The sequence below is a fragment of the Xenopus tropicalis genome, chromosome 3, assembly GCF_000004195.4.
Source record: "Xenopus tropicalis strain Nigerian chromosome 3, UCB_Xtro_10.0, whole genome shotgun sequence".
Taxonomy (NCBI): domain Eukaryota; kingdom Metazoa; phylum Chordata; class Amphibia; order Anura; family Pipidae; genus Xenopus; species Xenopus tropicalis.
Window position 1 is genome coordinate 94,713,244 of NC_030679.2, and position 19,925 is coordinate 94,733,168.

General features: G+C 39.9%; 2 protein-coding genes across 13 annotated transcripts in view; both read right to left on the minus strand.

The window, feature by feature from the left end:
- The window catches only part of cpeb1 (cytoplasmic polyadenylation element binding protein 1), a 36,088-nt gene extending 22,166 nt beyond the window's left edge, over nucleotides 1-13,922 (minus strand). Inside the window, exon 1 of one of the 2 annotated variants that reach the window (XM_012966662.2) lies at nucleotides 13,705-13,922. In XM_012966662.2, coding sequence (XP_012822116.1) covers nucleotides 13,705-13,719 — 15 coding nt within the window. In that variant the 5' untranslated portion in view covers nucleotides 13,720-13,922. 2 annotated transcript variants of the gene reach the window in all.
- A 3,379-nt stretch (nucleotides 13,923-17,301) lies between these two features.
- ap3b2 (adaptor related protein complex 3 subunit beta 2) overlaps nucleotides 17,302-19,925 on the minus strand; it is a 40,570-nt gene continuing 37,946 nt past the window's right edge. For 7 of the 11 annotated variants that reach the window (XM_018091947.2, XM_031897673.1, XM_031897674.1 and 4 more), the window contains 2 exons: nucleotides 19,113-19,151; nucleotides 17,302-18,511 (listed from right to left, as the gene is read on the minus strand). In XM_018091947.2, coding sequence (XP_017947436.1) covers nucleotides 18,361-18,511; nucleotides 19,113-19,151 — 190 coding nt within the window. In that variant the 3' untranslated portion in view covers nucleotides 17,302-18,360. 11 annotated transcript variants of the gene reach the window in all.

The following is a 19,925-nucleotide window of genomic DNA, read 5'->3' on the forward strand; positions in this document are numbered from 1 at the left end:
AAGTATGGCATGCATTAAGTCAGCATGTCACCCAAGGAGTACAGGTTAGGAATTTCACAAAGTCCAATTCACTAAAGGGTGCAAAAAATGAGTTATTTATGGCACGTGTTAAAAAATATCACTTCTTATATTTGGAGAATTAACGATCGACTCACAAAAAAAACAAACACACTTGTCTGAGTTAACCCTTTAACTGCCAACGACGTACTTAGTTGCAGGAAAAGGCTGTATCTGCCAACGATGTAAGTCTTTTGGCAGATAAAGATTCTCTGCAGAAGCAGAGCAATGACAGCCCCCTGGGCAACAAGCCAGGGGGGCTGTCATGTGTGCCCTGCAACGCGATAGTCGCCCCCCAAGCAGCAGACTCGACCACATCGCATCTGCTGCTTGCTCCCCGCTTCCCCCCCACTCCCCAGGACTGCAGCAGGATGGACTGCCATGTGATCCCTGCTTCTGGACAGGTAAGCGTGTTTTATTTTTTGCATTTACACACTTACATACAGCACACAATTTAACACTTTGTTTTTTTTCATTTTGCACATCATATACACTTATATACACACTTACATACTGTCAAACTACTTTTACATATGTACACACGTGTATACACAAACTTTGTTGTAATTTTTCTTCCGCCTTTTACCCACTCATTTTTAGTTTATTTTCCATAAAAACTATTTTGACAGCGTGACTATTGGATCAGATATTCTGACCACTAACTACACTGTTGTGTGACTTATTTTGTTGTTTCGATGATTTGCACAATTTGTGGTTTAATTGCATTTTTATCCCTGTATAAGTGTTCCTGATCTGTTTTTAGCATAGCTTTGCCAGGTGTACAAAAATAACTACCTTTTTGAATTCATCAGAATGTGTACTTTCCAAAAATATATGGTTTACTGGGGGGGTCTCTGTATATAGTTAGGGGGTGTTACAGCACTGGATACACTGACTGGGGGCTCTGTGCAAAAGCCGAGTTGGCAGGTGAGAAATCCATATACGCTATTTTCATTTTGGGGTCAGAACATACCACAGACTTTGGTATATCTATGCATATTGGGCATCAAACTGTTCAGTAGCCTTAGGTGTTCCTATTTGGGGTGATTTGCCATTGTACGCTAAAAATTGTGCATTGATAGAAAAATAATAAAATTTCTCAATACACACATGATTTTAATTGGAGGTTCACTCATGGGGTTAATTCTTAATTGAATAATTGAGTGTTCTGTGTCTATTTAAATATGGGTGCTTTGGGTTATTGGCATAGCTTCTGAGGAAGTGGCATGTTGCCATGAAACGCGTTAAGCTGTGCTCTCTGCTATGATTTTAAAAATGGAAATAAAGTGATTTTATTGAGAGATTACTCAGTGCTCCGCTTCAATTTTTACCTATTCTTCGTACGCTAGAAATTGTGTAAGATAAATGCGGCAAACTGCAATGCTTTGGAAATTTAGTAGTATACTGCTGGGAGTTTTTGACCTATACAAGTGAGAAATCTCCATAAAACAATATAGTTGGTATTAGCGCCTTCAGGAGGCATGGGACTTTCCAAATCAGTTGTATTTTTGTGCATAAAATAATTTGTTTCTGGTATGTGTGTTTATATTATGGAAAATATGATTTTTTTTATTTTGTAGACATTTAGAAGCTTATATCTTGTTATAGAATTGGAATTACAAATTCTACCAAATTTTGAAAGCTTAGTTTGTCCTGAAAAAAATGATATATTGTTTTCCTGGGTAAACTAAAAGTCCCTCCGAAGAAAGGCCCCTAAAGTGAAACAGTGCAAAATGCTCAAAAACTGTCTGGCAGTAGAAGTTCCTCTTTGTCCAAAAAGGCTGGCAGTGAAAGGGTTAAGAAGCAATGTTATCGTTATTTGTTGAGATGAAATTTTTAAGCAATACTTTAAACCATGATATATTTATGCTTTATTTCGCTGCACGCAATATTAGCACATGCTATTACGCACATAACCATTACTTTCTGAAACTACCATTGTGAAAATTACCATTTCCCTGAAAACTGAAGGATGCACCACTCTAGGATGATCACATACTTTAAAAAAATCAGACCGCAAACTCCATCTTGTCACCACAATCCCCAGCTTCAATGTTTATTAACGCCTACGCCTTGTAGGTGGTAAGTTTCACAGTAATTATCGCCACATTATGCTTTTAACGCTTAAAATAAGTCTGAATTATGCGTTAGTATTTTTTCTATTAGATAATTATCGCAATACAATTGATACAACGCTTTGTGATAATTGTGATTTTTGCGCATGCGATATGAGTACTAACGCACGCGAAATTACTTTGATGAATCGGTACTTGGTTATCAAACACTAACGCATAAAACTATGCGTTAAGCGTTAACCTTTAGTGAATCGGTCCCAAAATTTCACATTTTATTTATAAGATACACCTGAACATATTTCCTAAGGCACAAGTCAAAACTTATGTTCTGCCACTGACCAGGCACCTAATCCATTCAAGCAGCTACCCAGTGGAATAAATATAAAGACACCATTAGAGCAACTCGAGCTCCAATGTAACTTTCAAATAGTGGGAGTCAGTGCAGAAATAGCAAGAGGTACAAGACTTTCATTGTTTATTTGCTTCTCAGCTGCAAAAACTGCACTGCTAACATTCCATGATTTGTAAAACCAACATACCGAGTGCAACAGTTACATGCAATACAACAGAAGCACAGTACATAGAAATGCAAAAGGCAATTTCCCACAATTTAGCTGGATTGCTTCAAGTACTTGTACCAATCCATGGGGAATGCATTTGAGTAACCGCATGCAACAAATCTTGTGTACCAGCATCCTAAGAGCCAAGTATGAAGTTTATATTTAATCTTCATGATGTGATCAAAACAGGAATATGATCCCAGAATCTGAATACAATCCACCCTAAACATACTTACATATTTGGCCAACTTTATAGAAAAATTATATACATACAGTACTAAACCCAACATGCACATTAGCATTTTATCCTCAGCTAAAGTACTCAGCCCAATAACTTGCTGTGTAATAGATGCCATATAAAGGCATGGTGTATAATACACCTCCCCACTATATTTGCATGTTTATTAAAGCAGAATAAGAATAAGCAGGTGGATAATTGTGCATATTTTAGTTTTCTAAGGGGCCCATTCATTGAGACAGGTCTGATTACAAAAAAAATTAATATTTTCTAAAGATTAGAACTTATGTATTCCCTGCGATATTTTAGTTAACTTGCGCTACTTTCCGCTTTGCGACAATTTGTGACAAAATCATCATGTCGCAATGAGTACAAAAGTTTTGGAATTCATTCAAGCTTCGGTATTGTGGCTTTCCTTGGGCCAGGCTGGAGTTGCAGAGTGCCATTGAGTCCTATGGGAGGCACTAAAGGTTCAAAGTCAGAAAATTTTGCACGGTTTACGATTGTTCGGATACAAAAATTTCGTAACTTTCAGATCGTTCTACGAAATCTTTGTATGACCACGACACAATTTTAGTACAATTAAAGCACATCAGAAGTTATCGGATTTAACCTGAATTTTTACAAATCGTATTTTAAAAGTCCGAAATTCGGACACTGATAAAACTCCCCCTTGGTGTGCAAGTAATTTTATTTGAAAACAAGCATACATGTGTCAAGACAATGCTAACCTGCATGCAATATACATGTGAGGGAGCTGCCATACAGACTATCAGGTTAGGATACTCCACAAGTGTCAACAGAACAATTAAATATATTACCAATAGGAGCACTGCTTCAATCAAAGGGCACCCATCTGTGGAAGACTGTTTTCCTCACGGGAGGTGGGCTGGAAGAGCCTGGGGAAAAAAGGGAGCTCCTAAAGAGGGCTATGCTTAACCACACATGCATAATGAGCAAGTTAGGACACAAAGTATCATTTGTATAATAGTGTCCCAACATGGTGCCCTCACTAGGAGCTTCCTTTTGGTGCAAGCAGCATAGCACTCTTCTTGGAATAAACAAGAACATTTTTATGCAAAATGCCACTATTAGCTGACACCTCTCATGGTGGAAACCGTTTCCCAGTGATAGGTGGCCTTTACATTATATCAAAATTACTCAACCAAGATGGCAAAATGTTTTGAAAAATCTTGGCAAGGCAAAGAAATGTTGCCTTGCTAAGTCTTTTGCTGCCAAATTTGCTCTTACATGCATTTTCTTAAAAAAAAAAAAACAAAAAAACAAACAAACTGCAGACATGTGTACACTGTGTACTAAGCCATAAACTGACAAGTTCCAGTCTGCAGTATGACCTATGTCAGAACTGCATGCAAATCAGCTAGCAAGGAATGGTTGGTTATGAGATTTCTTTTCCATACCCAGCCTCTTGTACGGAAATCCAAAACTCAGCAATTAAACACACAATGTGGCCAATAATAAGGCAGCCTCACCTCTACCCTAAAAGCCTCCTACCCTACCCCCACAGTGCAGATTTACTTACCTACCCTGCCAGAATGAAGAGTAACAAGTGCCAGCAATGCCTGCACAAAGCACCTCCCTCGAGACTGGGAGGAGAGGGGTATCACACAACAGCTCGCTAGGACTAGGGAGGGACCGTCTGCCAACAGCACCACCCAGCTATATTCCCAATGCAGCAGGCGTAGCCTGACCTGACTATGCAAATTGTAGCAAGAATTGCAGACATCACATGGAAATCCTTGCCTTTGGACATTTCTATCTGTCAGCCCTTCATCAGCTTAGCAACACATTAAGAACAACAAAGACCACTAAACAGAAAACTAAGGAAATCTACAATTAACATGCAAGGAAAAATTACTATCACTTTTACCTTAAAAACAAAAAAAAAAAAACCAAGAATTAACCAATTTGCACCTGCGTAAAAAAATTTTAAAATCTGTAAAAAAAAAAACAAAGTAGCTACATAACTGCAACACTAACCTTTTTAGTGCCAGTCACATACTTAACGTAAACAAACAATGCCATTCAGAATCTTTTTTTTTTTTAATTTCAACAAGTGATTTGCTCTTAAGATAATACCTTGTTAATTAAGAATCTGTTAAGAGAAAAAAAAAAAACCTAAGAATATACAGACAAGGACTGGCAAATCTGTTAAGATAGGGTGCTGTAAAATGCTATAGACCAGAGCTGTCCCAACTAGTCGCCCACTGCCCCCCACCTGCCAGGCTGCTGTGACTGCCTACCTTTGTGTAAGCTTTAAATGGTATCTGTACTGAGATTAACTGGCCCCCTGCATTGTTCACATTTTCAGGCTGTAAACCCCTGTATTGTTTAAACATATAATCCCATGTACTGTTTACACCTTTTAGTGCCTGCATTATTCACACCTCAGGCTCAGACTGTTAATTCCCACATTGTTCACATCTCTGGCTCAGACTGTAGTGCCTGCCCTATGCTGCCTGTGTATGGCACACAGACAGTACTCAGTCTGCCCTACACTGCCTGTGGGAGGTGAACCTGGCAGGGGTTCTGGGGAGTTTGTTAGAATTATATGGTCCCTAAGGTGTGTAATTATATGCTAGGGGTTGCTGTGCTACCCACCAGGGAAGAGGCAGCATATGGATTTAAAGGAGAATGCAAGTCAAAATGTAAAAAGCATACTGCCCAATAGTCCTCCTATTGTTTAGTAAAAACACCACACTTTTGGCTCACCTAATCAAATATTTACTCAGTCACACTTACTTCACATTTTCTACAACAGGCAGCCTTCTCTAAAAAGGTATTCTCCCTTCCTTTCCCTCCTTGCTTCATACTGCACATGTGTTTCATTCCCTCACCCCCCCTCTGCCAGATCCACTTCTGATTGGCTGGTGGGCATGTGTAGCTCAGAACAGGAGACAGGATCAAGTTACAGGGAAAGAGATTTCAGTGATGTCACTGTAGGCTTCACACTGCTGTAGGCTGCCAGCACCATATCTCAGAGAAGCAAGCAGGGATCTGGGAATTTAGATATGCAGTAAGTACTTAAAAAGAATGCCTTTAGACTTACTTTTAATTTATATTAACCTTTCATTGTCCTTTAAGGGAATGTCTTATAATACGACATAATAAACTTCCATATATGAATGAAGGGTGATATCCCTACAGCGAGCACCAACCATTTGGGTTTTTGCTGTCCTACCACCATTAATGTTGGTATGGTCTTAAAAGCTCTTGTAATAACATGGGTATGGGTGTGGCTAAAAAAGGGAGTGGTCAAAGATGGCTTCCATTACCAGCACTCTGCCATGTAGGCCAGAAAAGTTTGGTAGTGTGCATGTGTGGGGGTTGTTGTAGCCTTTGTGTATCTAATGACAGGGCAATTTTTTGGCAAACAAAATTGTACAAAAGATTAATACACGGCAACATCATGAACAAGTAAATACCACCTGCCCGACAGATTGTTATTAAAGCAAGTTTTAAATTTTATTTTAAATATTTAAATAAGGCATCACAGAAACACAAGAAACCATGCAATAAAGGAAATAAAATAATCTTGCTCAAGATTTTGCATACCCGTAGTTCTTATTACCCCTTTAGCATCAATAAGCTTGCAGTTTTGAGATAGTCGCGAATTAGGTCATTTACTCATACAGAAGAGCAGTCCATTCTTCTTGACAGCCTTTAAATTCTTTGGGGAGATCTTAAAACTCTGTTCTTGCTAGTTCAAGCAGTGACTCAATGGGGCTGAGGTAAAGTGATTGCTGGCCACTAAAACCTTCAGCTGTGTGTATCAGCTACAGAAGGGCAGACATTGGCTAATTTTTAATTCTTGGTCATAGCTTGAACAATTTTTTTTTTTTTTTAAATCTATAGATCTCTCTATATCCTTTTAATGACATATAAAGTTAAAACTACTTTTGCTTGTAGGTCCATTAAAAAGAACTCTAAATTAAGCAAGGTTGGACACTTACCATGCATTCCCATCTCAACCTGCTTGCCAATCTGAGGGCTGACCAGTTCAAACATTCTAGGATAAATCTTTTGGTAATCAAATTGACAAATTACCAGCAGGCCCAGGGCAAAATTTATTGGTGGACCCGCTTCACCAAGAAATGTGAGATAGAACAACCCTCAAGCATGTGACATTCGATAAAGTAAAGCAGTCAGTGAAGAAATGATGAGTTTACTGAAGCAGACATGATCCCTAGATGCGCCACCCTGATCAAACAGCAAAAAAAAAAAAAAAAAAAAAAAAAAAGGTAATGCCACAAGAAAAAAGGTAAAGAAATTAAAATAACCGTGCCACAGAGCTCTTCCAGTTGATTAAAATAAGGTATCTGCCATATCAAAAAAAGAATGCTTCTGCCAAAAGTTATCCCAGAAGAAAGGTGCGCTAGTGGGCCATGGGCAAATGCCCCTTTTGCCCATTTATTAAAATGGCCCTGCATGGACAACAAAGGTTAAGCATTAAGGGCTCATAATATATTATTTTGCCTTACTTCTCAAAGCTTCTATAAAAAGGTGTTATAGGCAGGGCCACCATCAGTGGGGGACAGTCATCCCAGGCCCGGGCACTTCTCTTTAAAGGGGGCCCCTGGCTGTGATGTTTATCCCGGGCCCCCTTTAAAAATGATGGGCCCTTTCATTGGTCACACCCTGTGCATACATGTGACCCTGTCCTTTGTACTAATGGGAGAGGTCACTGGGGGAGGGACCATTGGGGTGGGGGCCCAGTGATATCTGATGGCAGCCCTGGTTATAGGGTGAGCCTATAGATCTCTTAAAGTTAAATGTTATAGAATGGTCTTTTGTGCAACTTAGCAGATCTTCACTTTCATAGCTTTTGATTTATTTGCCATCCTTGTCATCCTTGCCATCCTCTTTTCAGCTTTAAGATGGGGGTCATGGACCCATGCATCCAAGAAAACTATTGCGCTGTGAGGCTACAATTTCTGTTATTGCTACTTATCAGAATGTATTATAAAGAGGCTAAATGGAAACAATCAACTGCCTGGTTGCTAGGGTACACTAAACCATAGCAACCTGAAAGCTGCAGAAATTCCAAATTGGATAGTTGCTGAACAAAAAGCTAAATTAAAACAGACCACGCAAGACTAAGACATGCTGCAAATTGACTTTTTAAGCTGAATTTTAAGTCTACATCATACTAAAGGTAAACTGCTCCTTTAATGGAACAGTAATGCCAAAAAGTGTTTTAAAGTAATTTAAACAAGGTATGCACTATGCTGTTAAAACTGGTGTTTGCTTTAGAAACACTATTATAATTCACATAAACAAGCAATTAATTTTCCCAGATAGCTGACTGACATGCAGGTTACGTAGGTTACGGAGGACAGCACTATTTAGAAAGGCTTCCCTGTCAGAACTAGGTCAACAAGTCCCTTAGTGGAAAAGCTAAGTTTTAACAAAGGGTCAAAATTTAACAAAAGCCATTTAGAATTGTTTAATTAAAAAGCTGACCAATTGGGTACCAAGCATCTTAACAAGAACATGAGGACACTATGTTCAGCTGGTTTTGCCACAATTCCAACAGGAAGCAAATTTAAAAACATGCATGGGCCAGATGGACAGACATCCCTAAGCATCCCAAGCATTTAGTTGAAAGAATAAAAACAAGTTTTCTGCGATTAAAACAAGTACAAGCCCTATCCATTGAGCTCCTGAATAAAGGGGGGGGGGGGGGGGGCTTTAAGGTGGGTTTCTTTCACTTACCCACTTCAGTATGTTGAAAGCATACAATACCCAAATCTACCTGCGTACTTCTGACCTTGTACTTTCCGCAAATTAGATTGCTTCATCATAGCACCACTTAAAACCAAACCTCGAACAAAAATAATATTTCCATCAACATCTTTCTCTGTACCTCATGTTTCACTTACAGCAAAAGTAAGGCAGAGGTGCCATCCTATTGCTTGTTAACGTGGTCCCTGATAAGATGTAAAAATCAAACCTGCCCAATCGAGATCTTGCCAATTTCAGGACCGATGTCTGTTGGAGAGGCCCGTCGTTGGTGCCCATACAGGGGCAGATAAGCTGCCGAATCGGTCTAGAAGACAGATATTGGCAGCTAAATTGGGACTTACTCCTGGCAGGCATCTTTCACAACTCCAATACATTCTAAATACTGTTATAATCGCTGTTCTACATCACTACTGCCCTATGCAAATCCCTTCACTGGCTCCCAATTTCATGGTGAGCTCAATTCAGGTTACAAACACCCACAACCAAGGAACTTAATTAAGCCCCCTCCCTATGTCTCTGCTCAGAATACACTCCCTTCACACAACTTACTCTGCTTCTCATCTTATTTCCTCTTCATTCAATGTTTTCTATTAAGAGACTCCTCAAACTTTTGCCTGTGTCTGATCCCCCAGATACGACTTATGAAACAAACTACTCTTCACAATTACTGCTAATGGAGGTCACAACTGGCCAGTCAAAAAGGGATCAGAGTTAATGGGATACTGCCCCCAGATTAAAGGGCATAACTACAGTCCATATCAAAAAGGAATCCCAAACTCACTACAAAAAAAAAAAAAAGTTTATTCAAACATCCATATTTAAAAAACAAATACAAACTCCACAGGATTCCGCCTTACACGTTTCGTACCCTTCTGGTACTTAGTCATAGGCAGTTATTTCTGCAAGTGCTTATGGCTAATTTACATAGACCTTTCCGATAAAGCTTACTTAATTTCTACCTTTCCTTCTCCTTTAAAGCATCCGAAATATGAATAGAAGTCATCTGAGCAGTTTAATACCATAATAAATGCAATATCAAGGTTTCACTGCATATACATTTCCCAAATTTAAGTTCCCCCATATTACACCTTTTTTATGGCACCACCAATGATACATAATACTGATTTTATGAAACAAATCCCAGTCCCCTGAAAAAATATAAAAAATAAAGTGGGGGTTTCAATATACATACACTACACTATTTTGTACTCTGGTCCCTTAACCCTGCCAACCAAAAGCAGCCACATAGCTTGTGTAATAAAAATAGACCAGAAGATGGAGCTACTGGGGAGAAAGACAAAGGGATCTTTATTGATTAAGTGCTATAGTAAACTGATACAGAACCAAAGTTCTAGCTTTTTTGCCGATTAAATCAAGAATGGTTTGTTATGTCCTCAAAGGTAAGGTATGCCCAATAGTGATGTTTAGATTGACCCTCAAGCCACGGGACCTGTGGGTTTACCCTTAGGTTAGGCGGGTCAGAGCTGAAATTTGGGCGACCATTTCAGGTTCAGGATTGGTACAGGTCAGACTTGGGAAGTACACACTTCCTCTGCTCCCAAATATTTCCTTGTCTTGAAACCGTGCAGAAGTAGCATACAGAGAAGAAAGTTGAGGCTACAGGCTGGGTCCTACAATGGCAACATTTTGCAGGTTAGGGTGAGGTTATGGTTTTGAGGGTTAGGGTCAAATGTGGGTTAAGTTTTTCCTGACCTGAACTAACACCCAATGCTTATTTCATACTTTGGCATCAAATGCTCAAAAACCTACTAAAGCCAATGATTTCAAATACACTGCACATCTAATTCATATATTGACTTTCAGACTAGCAAGTTAAAAATTTTTTTTTTTTTTGCAATTAGCATCACCCATGTGGCAACCAGGGATGGGGCTGCATGTGCACAAGTAAAAGGTTTACCCATGGTAAAAAAAAAAAAAATACATGTCAAAGAGTGGGAGGGTATGGCTGCTGCCTTGGTACAAGTATTACAATGTAACAAAATAAGCAGCACATCATCATACAATATCTGGCAGCTGCAGTTCTGCTGAACAGTTCCTCAAAGTTTTATATCCCAGTTGGGAGAATTAACAGCGCTGCAATCCTGTCACACTATAGTTGTTGGTCTTCATAGTAGGACATACTGTGACCCCTTCAGCATCAGGATACTCCTTACCAAGCTAATTACCTCATATACAAATAGGAAAAAATGGGCCGCTTCACACAGGATTTGTGACAAAACTCTGATTTGTTAGATGTATAACAAGACTGACGTTTCGGCCGCTCCTGCAGCCTCTCTCAGTTTGGCTTCAGGAGTGGCCGAAACAGCAGTCTTGTTATACATCTAACAAATCAGAGTTTTGTCACAAATCCTGCGTAAAACATGGCAGTCATGAAGAGGTGCAATGGCTGAGCCTGACAAAGCCATTCAACCGTCTGGCCCACTTGGCACTGTGTGACTGGTTTCATAGAGAAAGATGAAAACCTTTACATGAAAAAAAGGTACAAAAATGCCTTAAAACCCAATGGGAGACTAATACATGTCACCAACAGAAAAAGGTTGCAACGGGACAGAATTTTAGCTTTGAGACAAATTCTGCATCTGCAGGACAGAAAAACAACATTTGCAAACAATTTGTCCTGCAACAGACAAATTATGTGCATATATAGTTGCGCAAGTGCCAGTGCATGTAAAAGCATCCTAACCAATTGTCACATTAAGGTTTCCACCATCTTCAATTGTTAAGGTTTGGCAATGCAATAAATGCAGTGTAATAGGTGCACTATACATTGGCAAAAATGCCATTGTACACAGCACTTGCTATTTTTAATTACAATCCCCCCCCCCCAATATTTTTTAAGTCCAACCAATGTTTCAAAGAAATAGGCTTCACTTATTTTATCTCTAAATAGAGTTTGGAAAAAGGAGTAACATCACAACGGCTGAGGGTAAGGCGGCAGGGACTGTTTAGCATCCCGTGTGGAAGTGGGGTACCATGTTAGACATCCCTATGGTACCCCACTTACACACTGAAGCCAGCAATGGGCTTAAAAGTCTCCCTCAGCATGCATTGGGCCATCCCAGTGTCGGGACACGCCGTTTCCTAAAGCTTCGGAAGCTAAAGAGAAGAGCCTACTAAGCAGCGGCTGCTCCCGCAGTTCCATGGAAAACTGTTTCTCTGACACGGAGGCTGCATAAGCCCAGCTGCACGTACAGTGCCCCTACCATTCCAACCAGAACACGCTCACTAGCCAACTACAAGGCAGCTGAAGTACCTGTCGGGACCACATGGCGTAGGGCTCTGGCTGCAGCTTTCCCGCTTCCTCCCACCGCATGCGGCTCTCTGGCAACGGGGCGGGGCCACACGTGTGCGCACACGAGGCGGCAGCACCTGCAACTGCGCGCCACCCTCACACCCACTGTGCCGGTTACCTGTGTGCACCCTAGCGCACTGCCGGTCACCCGTCCCCTACGCCATAATCGCCGCAAGGTTATGTTGTGTGTGTTTTATTGAGCGCAGGGAATTAAAGGTTTGTATTGCAGGTCACTGAAACCCAATGTTCAAGCATCAGTCAACTCTGCAAAACTTGTTCCACCGAAGGACAACTACAAGTTCAGTTATATAAACACTACTCTAGCTCCTTACAAATACACTTCTTTATGCCCCTGTTGACATAACTCAGAGTGTAAGGCTTAGGCTTCTAATGTTAGGAAAAGTGTAGGACTGTTGTCCAACTAGACGTGAACAGCCGCCATCTGCAGGAAAGCTACATATAAACGGGCATCTTAGGACACTTGGTACCGTTACCAGTTGGCAAGTATAGCAGCAGCATAAAGTTCTGTTACTGAGAGTCCGTAAAGTGCATTCCATCATAATGCTTATTTCTGGCGCCCCCACAATTTGCGGCGTCACCAGGGTTTGCGCCCCGGCGAAGGCGACCGCCAGTATATTAAACGTAATGCAGAGATATAACTATAAGGTCAAAGTCACTAAATCACCAAGCCAATGGAGCCCTTACTAAAGCCGGAGCTACACATGCTTATCCCTCATGCTGGCCTGACTAACCACCATCTGCGCCTTTTGCCAACACCATGCCGGTGTATGTGCAGCGCCAGCAACTGGAGTCTGAGCAAGGGGTAGGCTCAAGGTATTACTTGGCAGGGACGGTGTGTTCTCCACGATGCGATTGATTCCACTGGGAATTGTATCAACCATGCAATCAGCCTGCAAATAGTAGTGGCCAAGATCCGACCTATGCCTGTAATGCAGGGGAAATACCGTGTATCCGAGGCACGTACAGTCGTTGACAGCCAGACCTTCTAGGCAAGCATGTAGGTTTGCAGGGAAAAATCTGTATATTGAAATAACACATTAACGCGTGAATGCCATTACTGTAGACAAATAACTAATTTGTCTCCGATATCAGGGTTCTAGAGCTTTCTGATGTCTAGGCAGCAGTTCCCCAGTTGTTACTCCCTGAGCCCCAAGAGACGGAGACCAGTTCTGCTCCAACAATAACTGGAAAGCTGCAGGTTAGATGGCCTACTGTAGGCCGAGAACACACCGACTTGCAGCGATAATACACTTATACAAGTATATATGTATGCCTACCAGGCATTTCATCTATGCAGCCATGCTTTCATCCAAGACTTAAAATAGCTGACATTGCCAGTTTGTATTAAATTAAGGTGCTTTTTGCAGACTACTCGGATTTATATAAAGCCATTTAAAATACAAGTCATTTAAGTGAATATTAGTCACTCAGCATGGCTATCCCAGGCCTCCCGCAATACTACTAGCCTAGTGGCGCAATGCAGTGTGCATGGAGTAATTGTCACGCACAGCATGAACCTCCGCCACCATTTGCACATAAGCACAAGTTAACGCAAAACTAGCAAGTAAACACACGGATCTAGTATATAGTCCATTCCAATTTGGCTGCACTCGTATTTAAGGCCATACCTTCACTACAACCTCCAAATACAAACTAGCGTTTAAACTGCCTTACCAGTGGGAAGGCCATGGCACAGGATCCTGGTCAGGGTTGGGTAATTAAAACTTAAATCCAAATTGGACTTGCATGCAGTGACTTTTTCCCCCACTAGACAATGGCACTGCTTCGGTCTCGTATTTGCAACAGCCAACTGGGCCGGGAGGGGCGCATTTATAGCCCCTGCCCCCAACTGCTGTGCGGCTTATTGGCTGCACCTGCCGGGAGAGCGCTTGCTAAAGGGGAAGTAAAGGTGCTGCTAGGGACGTGCTGCTTGAGTTGCCCACTGTGCTGGGGTAATGGGAAATTGTTCTGGCTCTGGTTGTTCATGTTACTTGTAGCAACAGGTTGTTGTGTTTGCAGTGACAGTAATACTTATTATACTTTGTTAGTTGTTAGGATTATGCGTTGGAGACGAAACCTATCGGCGCTTTTATTAAAGAAATAAATAAAACAAACGAATCAATATGTTTATTTATTGCGCACCTATTAGCCCTGGCCAGATTGCCATGTGTATACGTTATACACGCAAACCCGAATAATGTATGGATAAAACCTTGCTCCATTCTTTTAATCCGTGTTTCTGAGTGTGCGCACATAGAACGTTTTCTTTATTGTCAGAATTGGCCAAGGAGATGGATTTAAAGGCTAACTTACCTGACACTTTCCCCAAAACGATACAGTAACCCAGAGCCTAGGGGAAGCAGAGAGCAACCTATATGGTAGAAATACTGTGGCGTGGCTGTACCAATCTTGTGAATGTCAAGTGTCAATAACCCTTTAAAGAAGTTAGAATTCCATATTGTATGAAACAACGGTTATTTTTAGAATGTTAGAAATCATACTTTGTTGCACAAAAATGCTCCTAATAACTTTTCCAAAATCTAAATAGGCCTAGGACTTTTTATACTATGGTGAAACCCACTGGATTCAGCATAGCTGCTAACTAATGGGTATGAAGGTCATACACACACTTTTAAATACAGGGACTTCTCACTACAGGCTTGGCATACAGTTACAGTGTCAGCGGCATAACTATAACTTACTGGTATACATAGCAAATATTATTTTAGGCTAGTGCCACATGGGGCAGATTCTTTTCCTGCACATCCTCAGGCCGAGAATCTGCCCCTACCCTTCAAAAATCTGAAAGTGTTGCCTGTGTGTCTCAGCCCAATAGGATAGTTTTGCCACCAGTACAGTTTTATGCAGCTTAGTTACCACCTAAAAGAATCTAATGTTTTATTATTAAAGAGAAAAAGCAAATCTTAAAATAAATAAATAAATAAATAATTATTTGCTTACATGAACTCTAGAAATCTGGATATCAGGTTTTTGGATATAGGAGCTTTCTGGATATCATGTTTCTGGATACCTGTGGACATTTTTTTTGGGTGCCATAAATAGCCCCCAAAATGCTACAGAGCTTGGAATCTACTCAAAGCTATTTATCACTGCCAATATAGATACTTGTATATTTGTTCAGAGCATTTTTTGAATTTATTTCAGAGAATTTTCTATCCACTGTACAAAGAACACAGAGTGGTGCTCAATCATTAGACACTTTATTGTTCCATCTCTGTTTGTGCTTGGGCATATTCCTTTTCTATATGCACATTTGGCCTACATGTGCAGCTGGAGGACTATGTAATGTTTGCCCACACGAAAGCATGAACTGAAGTACTGGATCACAAGGGACTTGGAAGGGAGGTTCGGCACCCGTCTTTCAAGGTTAGCCAGTGGTTTCCTACATTTTTTGCATGGACAGCTTGGGTACAGGTAACACCATGATAAATACATTTTTGAGTTTTCCGCATGGGAATTTTCAAGATTTATCATTAGAAATTTAAATAAATAAAATTAGGCTGCTAAAACGTGGTGATCTTCTATAGAAGTCAGCAGAAAGTGTATTTTGAGCATTCAAGCTATATTTTTAAAAACAAAGTTTAAAAAAAATGATTAACTGTGACTTCGAGTCAAGTTTTTTTTTCCAATTTAAAGTTTTCAGCAATTTTCTCAGTCTTTGTATTCCAATTACCAGCGACTGAATCAATTTTAGTCAGAATACATTTAAACCAGCAGCAGCGTTAACACACTTCATTCATTCTTCTTGCTTCTTTCAGGCACTGAGCAGCGGCGCCATGATCACATGATCTAATGGCAAATATACGTCATGTTAATATGTTACCCCTTATCAGGGAACATAAAATAAAAACAAAAAACATGCTCTAAGCGGAGAATAATTAAAGGAGACATATTGGATGAATGGAAAAACTCTAATTTTGTAGGCAATTATGAATAATACAGTAGTAAGCTTATGGAGTGGATGTGGATACAATTCTCTCCTGCTAATAGGATAATTATGAATATTAGATGGTGCTGGTTTCAGTTTGGGCTAAAATTAAATACAGTCTGTAAACATGGCCCCTTTATTGTAGCTCCCTATAGATCCAATCAGGTCTCTGTCTGTGTTTCAAATAAAGGGTGGGTGTGTCCTAACAGTCCCTGCCAGAAGTACAGCAGGAGGGGGAGAGCCAATCACAGCCCTGCACTCACACAAGCAAAGACAGGCTTCAGTTCCCTATCAGGTCAACCTAGCTGCTGATTGGTTCCTATCCTACAGTGCAATGTACTGAGAGCCGCCGGCTCCCCTGCACATCCAGAGAATTCAGTCAGCAGGAAGTGGAACAGGTGGGCGGGACTACTGGGGTTTAGGTGGAATGTCTCAATATATAACTTTTTTAAGCACAATCCTATATTTAGAGGAGTATAATTCTCTGGTACATTCTTAATTTTTATATGATATGTCTCCTTTAAAAGCAAACTTTATTCCATATGGAAAACAACAGATTAAAATCTCATAATACATATAAATACATATAACATTAACAATATACATATACACACATTATCATAATACGCACTGTTTAAGCGCTCCCTGGACTATAACATGTTAAGGAAGGAGAAACTGTTGATTTGTACATAATATGAGATTTTAATCTGGTTTCTAATTAAGGTAGGTTTTATAGAATAAATTTGTTTTTAGTTATCCTGCATTTGGGAGTGTACAATTTATATATATATGCACTATACAAGGCTCCATTGAAGACAATAGGTCTAATTTGTGAATCTGAAGGCAGCATGCCAAAAGCAAAAAAAAGCAGCAATTGGCCATTTGTTTTGCATTTTTGAAGGCTGCCTTCGGACATCTGCAAATGGCTGCAGGCCCCTGCACAGAGACCTGCTGCACAGCCATTGGATCCATCGCCAACTATGTTAGTCAGTGCACAATCCAAGAGATGCCCCTTTCTGCCCCTAAATTGCACATCTGAAAGGAGTGGCAAGACATGCTGCCCACATCAGGGCCCTGTCTTTACAGTAGGGACAGAGTTTAGCTGCATTCTAGTGCTTCTAGAATAAGTACTAAAGGCACATTCTTTCACCGCCCGACATTTAAAATTAACCCCTAATATATTGGGTAAAGCACACAAACAGCAACAAAACCTTGAAGTTCTATTTTATGTTTAGTAGTAGTGGAAGCAAGATTTAATATACCATATACCTTTATGCAGGCATTTATGTAGTTTTACTAATTCTGAAGCAGAGAAGCAGACATATGTTCACATTCAGCTTTATTAAATGATTCAGCTAGTTTTAATAAATAAAGCTACAATGATTACAGCACAAGACACTGGGCAGAGGAGAGTATGCCAACCATTTCAGACATTGTAAGGCTTAAAAGCTTTAAGAAGTCATCCTTTAAGTTTGATCATATGCAAATACGTTTAACAGTAACAACATGAAGAAAGTTACATTTCCAAAAAACACAGGTCTTAATGAATATAGGGCCTTGGGTGATTTTTTTTAAAAAAAGAATATGCTATTTGTGTCTAAAAAACAAAGGCTTTTCACAAATTCTGATATAGAGAAGAGGCTAAGGATTTAGGTGGCGGTAACAGAGGAATCACTGATAAATCTGTACACAGTCAACCACAAATACACACAGAGCTACTTAGTAGCCGCTACTTGTTACGGCTACTAAACACCAGAAAATACCCTGCCATAGACAATACTAAGAATTGCCTCTGATAAAACACATGTAGAGATTATTATCAGTAAATTATCAGCATTATCTATTTTAGTAGCCATGACAAGTAGCTGCTACTAGTAACTCCATGTGTCTTGACCCTAATGGAAGAGTTCTGTAGTATTGGGTTACACATTTAATTTATGCTAAGGATTAAGAATTGCCAGTGTCCTATCGGGCAAATCCTTCTTACAGAAACTAGTTTCCTGAAGTAAAGGATCCTCAATATAGAAACTATATATTAGAAGCATTTTATCGTAGTATAAGTCAAACAGCTCTGACAAAAAGTTTGTCTTGTAATATGTAAACATTAGATTACTCTGCAGCTTAGTGGCTACTCAATCCCACCCAGCAAGACATTGTTTTAAAGGGCGTGGTTGCTCCTTAAACATGACATTTTGTCTTCCATATCAGGGATCGTGTCATGGATGGCTGCTCTCATTCAGACTAATTTTGGGGATTAGTAAAGTTGGTTGTGAGATAAAGACAAAAGGACAAAAAAAGATTTCCTTGCTCATGACTGTCAGAATGAGAGTGAGCGATGTGACTACATTTGGTCACTATTACTCAGTTGAAGGTTTCTTACATCATTGTGTCAGGGTTTGTACAATGTCCTTTGCCAACATAGTTCCTATCACCATCTTCTCGCTATTTATGGTTAGTAGAGCAGCAGAGCCATCTTTAAGTGTTAAAGTCACTAAAACCAGGGTTCCACTGGACACTGTCTTTGCCGCAAACCTGCAAATAGATATTTATTCCTGTTAGAGAGTGACTACTTGAAGACATTCCATAAATTAAAACATGTGACTCTGAATAAGTTTCTTTTAGCAGAACAGGTAAAGATAAGTAAATATGTGCTTATATATGTGTGCTCTTGCTGAAATCACTTAGTGATTACATATGCGCAAAAAACCCAGACTCAAGTCATTACTATGCATTTATTGAAATACATTTGCATAAAAGTGGAGCATGGACAATATTACAGCCTACTAGGTCAGAACCTTGGTTTTTCTTTATAAAATTAAAAAGTTAGATCTAAAGCCAAATTGTCCATGTTTGGCCTCCAGACTAGGCACACCACCATATATGACATCAGTTAACTGCAGGCACTGGTTGGTTGTAAAGCACAACAGACAGCCAAGATATCTCTAATTAAAGAGATGATGTATGTCACACACTGCATATCGTGAAAGCCCCGCAGCTTTATAACTACAAGTCCCAGCACCCTGAGCCAAAATACATTCTGGGATTTGAATTTTAAGAGCAGCAGGAACACAGGTTTGTCATATTTGTGTAATACTACTGAAGAACACTCGAGGGCACTCCATGCACACACTACCTTAGGCATGTGGGTCTTTCAAATGTAAGGGCTGGGTCACTGTTTAAAAAAAACATGAGGAGAAAACATTTATGTACTAGTACACAGACCAGAAAATCATCAATGGCACTGCTTCTTAAATAAATAACAAGGGTTATTAAGTGGGTCAGCGTTTACCCTGGTTTTCTTACCCTTGGTTTTAATACCTGCCTATGATAAAATGGCTGGAATTACTTCCTAATTTTCCTATTTGCTTCCTATTTTAATGGCAATTGATTGTACTCGTGGGTGCATTAGTAAGTCAGACATCTATTGCTCAGAAATGCTGGGGTTTATTTATTATCAATGGGCAAATTTGTACCTGACCAGTAACCTTAATGATTAGCATTTCCAGTCAGCTGCAGAAAGCACATTTTTATTGAATTTCATAAGTTACTGCCCATGAGCAAATTTTCCCACTATTGTTAAAAAAGACTTGCTTGCTACCATATGGTGTCAATCACCCCAGAAATAAGTGCATTGGCAGCTTACAACATTGCCACTAAAATCAATATGGAGTCATCCCTGGCATTTTGTCACCTGCGTAGCTCCAAGATGCCAGATACCATATTGGGTGTGCCACTGACCTAAGGGGTAGATTTACAGTATAAAACATCTGTAGCTTGTTTTGAGTAGTAATGATGTTCACCACAGGTATTACTGATACCTTTCATATTTATAAATCTTTTTACATGTTACTACAGAATTATCCTTTGAACCAGATCAGAGATCATTGTCTAACTTAACACCTTTTCCACGCTGGAATTATTTATTTCAGGGCAGAAAAGATTTTCA